Source organism: Rhea pennata, chromosome 15, assembly GCF_028389875.1.
Source record: "Rhea pennata isolate bPtePen1 chromosome 15, bPtePen1.pri, whole genome shotgun sequence".
Classification (NCBI taxonomy): domain Eukaryota; kingdom Metazoa; phylum Chordata; class Aves; order Rheiformes; family Rheidae; genus Rhea; species Rhea pennata.
In genome coordinates this window covers 16,887,518-16,896,842 of record NC_084677.1, presented here as the reverse complement: position 1 = coordinate 16,896,842, position 9,325 = coordinate 16,887,518, and the positions used below count along the sequence as shown (strand labels likewise).

The 9,325-nt window shown below is 51.2% G+C and overlaps 1 protein-coding gene across 3 annotated transcripts in view; it reads right to left on the bottom strand.

The window, feature by feature from the left end:
* Nucleotides 1-9,325, bottom strand: part of SLC5A10 (solute carrier family 5 member 10) — a 44,114-nt gene that overhangs the window by 29,356 nt on the left and 5,433 nt on the right. For 2 of the 3 annotated variants that reach the window (XM_062588659.1, XM_062588662.1), the window contains exons 6-7: nt 5,357-5,462; nt 3,208-3,288 (exon numbers count right to left, since the gene is read on the bottom strand). In XM_062588659.1, coding sequence (XP_062444643.1) covers nt 3,208-3,288; nt 5,357-5,462 — 187 coding nt within the window. The remainder of the gene's footprint in view (nt 1-3,207; nt 3,289-5,356; nt 5,463-9,325) is intronic. The other variant, XM_062588661.1, reaches the window with a different exon arrangement.

Genomic DNA, 9,325 nt, shown 5'->3' with positions numbered 1-9,325 from the left:
TCCGTAACGCGCTGCAGCCCGCTCGCACTCGAGGGGGGACGTCAGGCTCCCGGCTTCCAGCAGCATCGCCAAGGAGAAACCGCCTCGCTCGGTGGAGTCCCCAGCCTGCTCCGGCAGCGGCGGGGAGGAGGCGAGGAGCCAGACGGCGACGTGCCAAGGGGGAGCCTCCTTAGGAAGGGCTGGGCAAGCGCCGGCTCAGCCGCCGCCGAGGCTGCTGCTGCACGATGACGCGTGCTGCAGCTCACACGCCGCAGTTTCAGGGGCTGGGAGGGAGGCAGGCAGGAATCCCTTCTGCTTTACTCCTTTGTTTCCCTGCTCAGTGATACGGACTGGATTCAAAGCAATACCCTCCATGAATTACTTTCACCTCTCAGAGGTGGACTTGCACCAGACTTCAGGTCTGAATGCTGCGCTAATATTTGTCAGTGGCCCCTATCTTTACACCAGAAGCAGATCCCTAATCCGTAGGGCGTTGGAAACGGGAATCTCCATCAAGTTTCAGCCTGAGCAAACCCCCATTTCTAAGCTACCCTTCCTGCAGCATCCTCGCTCCTGTCCCCTTCATCCCAGGGAAGGCATTCTCCTGCCGATCTGCCATTTCAGCTGGTGAACCCACAAGTGGGGTTTCAAGTCCCATGGCTATCACCAGGACCCGTGGGCACCTGGCAGGAGATGCTTTCAGGGAGTTATAAAAGGGACATTATATACCCGCTTTGCGAACAGGCCCATTATATTTCAGAGAGAAGGAGCATGCGTAAACCCTTCCTGCTCTCCTGAAAGCAGAGCTGGCTTCTCACCAGCACGTGGTTTATCCAGGCACTGGCTACTCCCAAGCTTTGCATGGGCGTCGGACATCAACAAAAGCGCTCGGCAGGAGTGAATGAGTGCTGAAAGCAGGGTGCTCACCCAGGGTGCGGGCCCGCGAGCTTCCCAAGTGTGTCAGCTGGCAAGTCGCAACACCCGTATCTACTAACGCGGAAGAGCAGGACAAAAAAGCGAGGTGGCTGAGAACTCAGCCCGCAGATGCTTCGCTAAAGCCCATCAGCTCCACCAGGATTAGTGTCAGGGTGGTGAACGCCGGGGGGGAAAATAACACCGGAGGTGGCGAGGAGAAAGCCGCCGAGTGACGGCCCGCTTCGAGGGTGGGTGCGGCACGGTCGCTCTCACCCGCGACGGCAGCGGTGAGCAGAGCCACAGCCAAGGCGGCAGGATGCTCTCAGAGCATTGCAAACTGCCTGGTGATGCTCTCCTAACTGTACTTCTGGTTGGTAGCATGTCTGCAGCCTCCCGTGGTGGATGCAGCTACTGAGTTAAGTAAACTGGATCTGTTTGTAACCCCTTAGTTTACGCCCATTTGTTTTCTGACTTGCGGCTGTTCTGCACAGTTTTATACCAGAGTATTTGCACAACCCTTCTGCCCTGCCATAGGAAACGTGACCTTAGAGCTTAGCTCTGCACTACTGTGACTGCTGCGAAGGAATCTGGTTTTCCATCAGTTTGAGCAGTAGCAACCGATGCAACTGTCCAAGCACTGGCCACCAGAAGGGAACCCGGAACTATCACGGGTTAGCAAATCAGCGTTAGCAGACTCGCTGTTGCTGGGATGGGCTAAAGACTCAAACAAGGCAAGAAGGGGGAGAGTATCTCTTATTAAATTGGTTTGATAGAAAAAAGTCTCTGACAGGCCCCGAAATCTCCTGAGACCCAAGAAAAAGACTGTGTGACATTGTAGCTTTTAGTGCGTCTTTTTGACTCCCAGTATCAGCCAGTCTCCCAAACACAACCTCTCCACAAACTTTGCCACACTTAGCAGGTTTAAAAACAGTTTAGCAGTGCATTTGCTGGAAGTGATTTTCCAGGCCTCGCACGCCTGTCCTCCTACTCTTGCTCCGCGTTATTGCACAAGATTACAGGACAAAAGCCTTGGAGAACCTCATGGTTAAATAAAGCTTCAGCCCATAATCAACAATATGCAAGCAGCTCGTCTCAGGCAAAGACTATGACCATGGCTCAGACCTGTTTGGGCAGGCAACAAGCTCCTCTTCTGTCCGACTCAGTTCATTGCTTCTGCTTGGGTATTTATCATTATTTGTACTACTACAGGGAAGAGCAGGATCTTTTTTCCCCTTCTGTAACATATAAGTTTTAAGCATCTGTCCTTTCAATTTAGCCTTTGTAAATATACCTCGCTGAGGACAGGGTCCTCCCAGGAATGAGCTCTGGCTCTGCACAGGAGCGCAGACATGGGGCTGGGCTTGTTGCAAGTCTGCTTCTGTTCTTGTCTCCGTGGCAGAATTCCTGCATGATGTTAGGTCAATACTTTTCATACCCACCTGCCTAAACAGATTTCTGCGGGAGATGGTGGGAATCATCTCAGGACCATCTCTGGAAATCATGTTCTTTAGTTAAATGCCTACCTTTGAAGTTGGGGCCTAACTTTTTACCTGACTGGAAATTATGCCTCTTATTCCTCAGGGGCTAAGCACCTGGACGGTAAAACAAGAATAATGAAAATTCCCTACCCCACAAGAGTGTTATGGGACTAAATTTATTATGAGACAACAGTGAGGAGGGTTCACAAATGGCTGTTAATTAACCATGCTAAATCAAAACGGGAGGAAGACACACCAGAGAAGAAAACGCCCCTGTGCACTTCACCACTTAGTGTTCACCTGCAGGAATGACTCTTTCTGGCACTGACTGCTGCTGTGCACATTTCTGTGTGCAGGATCAAAGGCAGCTGCCTCATGCCCTGGGCAGATACTTTCTGAAAATCCTGCAGCAACGCATTAAGGGGGCCAACGACTGGGAATTATCTGGAGGAAAACTCGAAATTTTGCTTGATGTCAAACACCTGAACAGTTTCTCAGAATGTGTGAAGTAGGCAAGTGCCAGGAGCTTGGAAGTAATGAGGACAGAACCATAAGGTCACTAGATCTCAAATTAGCCCTATACAGAGGACTACTAGGAAGCTTTACAACGTCTCAGCCCACCAGCCTTGCACATAAGGGAAATACAGCTGCACAAGGAACGAGTGGACCGTTCGTGTGGTTTTTGTGGACTTAGTGATTGCTATGGGCCAAAGTCCTGCAAAACATCTTGGCCGCCAAACTGCTCAGATCAAGTCTTTTTATTTATTTCCAAGACTGCCAGAGTGGGGACAGAAGATCCCCCAGAAGGCAAATATGTGCCAATCCCAGGTCTTACCTTTTATAGCCAAAGCGATGGCTCCAATAACCATGATGAGCGTCTGCAGCGTGTCGGTGTAGATGACGGCCGCCAGCCCCCCTGCAGGGGACAGGAGCAAGGCACAGCGTCGTGAGCTCCCCCGGGTTCAGGCTCAGCTTTGTTGTAAAGCCACAGTAAAGCTAACTGTTCTCGTGGGGACATGTAGCCTGTCTGCTACTGTCCTCGTCCTAATCACCATGAGGGAGGTGGGAAAACACAGCGGGGAACAGCTCCTTGGCAAGTCTGGTGTTGGGGGGAGACAGCACCCCAAGCAGCTGGGGTGGGGAGGGAGCACCCAATATAACAGGGTGCTGTGACCGATCCCGCGTGAGGTGCGGACAGGGAGCTGAGGGAGGGCGGGTGCACGAGGGGTTGTGGTGACAGCTCACGGCAGGCTGAGCCCGTGGTTGGCATGACGAGAGTTGGAGGCAAGAGGCCAGGCCTGCAGGCACACAGCCCCCCAGTCCAGGCTCTGCACACGACTTCTGCTCTCCTCTTACCCACTCAGGACTTTTCTCTACCAAAAGTTCTGGAAGGACCAAAACCAGACCTCGGTAGGAAGCTGACCTTCTAGTATGTCACTGATTTCTCCTCAAATCTGTATGGCAGATCCTCTAGTGCTCTGCCCTGCTCCAAGATAACCCAGGACACGGACGTCCTCAGATCTCTTCAGATACTCCAAACAGACCACATTGCCAGGATGCTGGTCCCATATTCATCCGACCTCTCCTTGACACCGTACCGTGCCTTCCCCTTCTGCATGCCCCGCAGCTCTCCCTCACAACCCAATATTATCATCTTCCCAGCACTTAATGCTTTGCAGGGCCCCCTTCAGCCGTTCAGTCAACGGCATCTCCTCCTTTCCAGACCAAGCTTTCCTTCAGCACTTGTTGCAAATCCAGGATTGCTTATCTAGTCAGAAGGGCATTACTCAGCGTATGAACAAAAGCATATAAGTAGCAGAGCTAGAGAAAATGGGTCAAAACTGGAACCAATTTCAATTCAAATCATTGATTCACAGCCAGGTACTTCAGGGCTGCACTGTCCTGGCAATGCCTGGGATTTGGAAGGATGTTCTCAAGATTAGGGTGACGCAGTGATCACACCCTTTTTGCCTCAGCTCAGGCTAAAATACTCTGCTTCACAACAAGCCTTGTGGGCAGGAAAAAGCCAAGATGGGATTTGTTCAAAACCAAAGTCTTGCAAAATCTGCCACGTTTCAGATGTACTGAAGCTGTTCTGCATTTTGCTAGCTGGGGCAAGATACCAAAGAAAATTTACTGCAGGGCGTCTCCACTAGAGTTACCAGGGAAAGGAGCATCCTAGCCAAACAACAGCTTAAAGGCCTGGCAAAGATGTACAATTGCATGGTCTGAGTATGGGACTGCGAGTTTAGCACTCAGCTCCTAATTTCAGCTCCAAACTCTCATTAATTGTGAATTACGAAGGAAATGTATTGACTGAATCTGCACCAAAATACATATATATATGTATGTATATATATGTGTATATACATGTATATATATACACACACACACATATATACATATATGTGTATATGTACATATATGTGTGTGTGTATATATATATACACATATACATATGTATGTATATATATGTATGTGTGTATATATATATATATACACGCTAAAGGGAATAAAGGGACGCATGTGCAGGAAATACTTCTAAAAGCTCTGCAGACGGACAGCAAGTTGTATTATGGGCAGGACAAGTGGGAGGAAAATGAGTTAGGTAAAGGCCTTTGAGATTTTAGATTCCATGGTAATGGTCATGTAATAGGAGAAGCCCTGATTACAGCTCTTACAAATAGGTACACATTTAACTACATGAGGGAGGAGGAGCGACTTATTACGGATGAAAAGCCTAAACTAATAAACACAGAGGGGAGTTGAGGAATCTACGCATTGCCCTAGCTGACACTCAGGAAGTGTCACACAAATGCTAGTTGGTAGGACAGCAAATATGAACCCCATTATCTGAGATAAAAGCAGTAAAAATCCCCAGAGACCTCCCAGAAAGGGGGGGGGGGGAGAAGAAGAAAGAAAAAGAAGCATAAGTGGTACAGCAGTGGAACAAGAGTAAGGCCAGCAAATATCAAGCAGCCTACCCGCAATCGTGTAGAGCGCTGTGACCGCCAGCATCAGGACGGTGGACAGGTAAAGGTCCCAGCCCAGACAGACTTGCACGAACAGCGCCCCGGAGTACAGATCGGTCTGTGCAAAGGAAGAAACACAGTGCTGCAGTAGGTGACATCCACTGGCTAGACAACACCAAAAAGCTGCTGCAGAAAGACACAACAGGGAAACAACCAAAACCCTGGGTACAGCAAGCGCATGTCACTGCACATGCCAGGCGCAGAGCCAGTGCTGGGAGCACTGGTCCCACGCGCTGACCACATCAGTGCTGCAGACGGGGACCCCGGCCACATTCCTGCAGCCCCCCAGGAGGAGCAGAGCAGGCAGCTCTTGTGGTCGTTTTGCATCCGAGCCCACTTGGATGCAGACAGTGGGACGCAAAGGCCACGAAGCTCATTTTCCAGCTCCTGTTAGGGGCATCGGTGCTGCCACAGCCTCTTAGAAAAGGAAGAAGCTAATGGTACTCAGTCCCTCGCAGGATGAGATCCCTAACTGACCTGTCTCCTTGCTGACCCAAGTACCTCAAGTTCCCTCTGGCAGTGGCCTGTTCCCCAGGTGGCATCTGGACAGTGCTTTTTGCAGAGCCCAGGAGATCTGGCGCTCGGAGCCAACCGAAGGGGCCACGCTCTCCCCAGGAACCCAGCCTCATGAGGAGCCCCCAAGCCTCCCACCCCATCCTCGCCAGCCCCACACGCCCGCCCGTGCCATTTTTATGCCCTGCTGGCGCCCCAGCGGGCAGACGCGACGGGTGCAGTAGTGCGGATGGGAGCAGCTGGTATTTCATGTTCTGCCTGATGGGATTTGTTCTCCTGGCACCCACGCTGCCTTGGAGAAGGCTGCCAAGGCCAAACTCCCACTCCCTTGCCCGCCGCCAGCAACAGCTGAGCCATTTGGAGCTTCAGCCTGGTCAGGAGGAGGCAGAGGGGATCTCCTCTCAGGCACAGGGACTTTTCTCTCCGCTTGTTGGTGCCTGCATGTCCTCGGTTATTGGCAGGGGATCCCTGCGCCACGTAGCTCAGGTCCTCTTAGCAGCGCAGAGCTCAGTGCTGCCAGGGCAGAGCAAACTGGCCGCCCAGGGCTTGCCGTGCTCCTGGGAACCCTTCTGCAGCTGCCACAGAGCCCTTGCTAGCGGGGCTTCACTGTGTCTGCCCTGCACTCAGCAGGGCACACAGGCAGCCCCAGGACTGACTGCAAAAGCCTTTGCCCAAACCACCTTTTTGCTGAGCATCTCTGGGAGAATATTTCCTCCAGATGGGGAAACTCAGGCACAGACGAGCGACAGAAGTTGATTTTGGCCAAGAAAGAGCAGCAGCAGGCAGGAACTAAACCCAAAGACCTTGGATCCTGGACCCCAGCACAGACCCGTGTAAGTACATCCTCCAACACGAGCAGCAGGTGCTGCTACGGAGCTCGAGTGAGGCTCATGTTCCCACGCTTTTCCTGACTTTCACAGCTCCCCTTCCTGAGACCCCTGGAAGAGGCTCTGTTTTTCTGCTCAGCACAGGAAGGACAGGGTGACTCTACGCCTCACACAACTGTCCACACTACAGGCCAGCCTCCATCAGCCACAGCATCTCCTGCCACTTGAATCACATCTCCCAGGGAAACTGAAAGCGCTTCCTCTGCTAGAGGAGCAGATGCAGGATTTGGGAGGAGGGAGCTCAGCAGCTTGCTCAGCTAGCTAACTCAACCAAGCTGACCAACTTCACCAAAGCAGCCACCATTTATGTCACTGGACTCAGCCACTGGAGGATTCAACCCACACGGACTCAGCTGGTGCAGGGAGGTGCTGGTCACGTTGTCTCAGGCCCAATCTCACAGTGGATGAGCTCTAAAAGCAGAGAGATTCAGAGGCTCCTTGGGCAGACTGGACAGCAGCCCGCAGGGCAGATGTTTATCAGGGAGAGAGACTCTTCCCAAGGCGAAGCCAGGCCTCTGACATGGCAAAAACTGGGAAACACCGTGGTGAGGTTAACCAGCATTGTGGGCACAGTCTGCGGACTTGTGCTTTCTTTCCCTTTTCCCTGGCTTTCCAGGGATATATCCCTGCCCAAAGTTGCACATCAACAACAGGAGACTGGAAACATCCGCTCCCTCCCTTCCTTTGCTCCTCCTCTGGAGGAAGTGCTGGGACCGAGAAGGCCACGTACACCAATCGGCGCCCAGAGGCGCAACCATTTCTCTACCAGAAGCTGAGATCTAGCAGTTTCCAGTACTCAGCTAGAATATCTTAGTGAAAACGTTACCCAGTGAGGGAAAAGGGGACAGGGCCAGGCAGGAACAGGCAAGACGAGCAGATTCCACTCCCGTCTCCTCAGAACACCTCGGCCTGCTCCACACCCTTGCCTGTAGCCATGACGGCTTTCCACAGCCAACATATCAGCTCTGATTTGACATCTTTCTTTATACACCTCACAAAAATCATTCCCCGAACTGCAGAGCCTTCTTGCCTGATCATGTGGGAGCAGTCACATGGGATTAGTAATGTGGAGGTACGGTAGGATTTCCCACACTGCATCTCCTCCTAGCTCTGTGTTTCCTTCTCCCAAAGCTCCTCCAGGAAGTTCAAAGCATGGCAGCTAAGGACAGACAGTGCCACCCTTGCCCTACCCTCAGTATCATTCTAAGGGGAACAGTGACATGTGTTGCTTAGGAACAAAATGCACAATTTCATACTTCCATTGCAAACGCTATGCAAGAGCTGCTTCCTGCCTTTCCAGAAAGCACATCCCAGGCCAAAGCTCTGTATCTCTTCATGCTAAGGTGGCAAACATCTCATTTCAGAAGACACAAAATAACAGCAGGCTACATCATGTGATGGAGAGGGGCTGTAAAGGATCGTGAGATAGAAGAATGAAGAAGCATGCCATCTAGCAGGACTCTTATCAAACATGAAATCCAGTAGGTAAGCGCACGTTCAGCTTTGGCACTACATGAAAACCCTTTCTCTAGCACGATGAGCCCACACACTAGGTATAAAGTTGATTAAATCACAAACTACCAGAAGAGCACTCACACCATGGTGTTGAGGAACCTAATTCAAGGACTGTTCCATGACAAATGCACTGGACCAGACCTTCCACCACAGTTATGTCTAATGTTCCTACAGGAGATGGTACTTATTTTGAGCTGCACTCTGGCTTGGCCATGTCTCAGAAAGCCATGTTCAGCACCAACAGATGACTCATCCCTAGACTGCCCTGCTAAAGAGGAATCAACTTAGTGGCAACCATACCAAAACTTGTATCAGCAGCTCCTCTTTCATAGATGCCTTTCTACCACAAAGGTAATATAACCACCACAGCTCAATACCACAGAGACCACTAGCCAACCCTACAAGAGAACTAAGTCATCACTGCACAGCAAGGTGCAACTACAAGGCGGGAAAGACTCAACCAAGGGCCCTCAGCCGTCTCCTCCCAACACAGCCTGAGGCAGGAACCCAATACAATTATAGCCGCCCCAGCACAGTTCCAGCCCAGAGTCCTTGCTGTCTTCCGGAGCTCTCAACGGCCTGCTCAGGGATTGATGATGTCAGCTCAGCACTTGCTAGCAAGTCACCCCCCCTACCCTGGTTGCCTGCTTCTCCAGTATCCTCCACTTCATCCCCAGAGCCCAGCTGTTAAGACTCAGCCTTGGAGAACACATTTCATAACTGCTTATCCTGGCTTTCTCAGTGCTTAATCATTTTTGCAGTCGTCTGCAAATGAGTCTAAGCTTTTGCTATGAGGAAGTAAAGGTATCTCCACCTCCCTTCCTGGTAATTCTGCTAGGGTGGGAAAAAATAAAAGCGCATGTGACTTAGTCGTTAATAAGACATCCCAAATACAAAAACAAGCTAATTAAAACCAGGCATGACCTATTCCTAAAACAAGTCCTTTCAACTGTAAAAGGAGAGCAAAATCCTTTGAAGTCAGGCTTTACAATCCAGCAAGAGAACC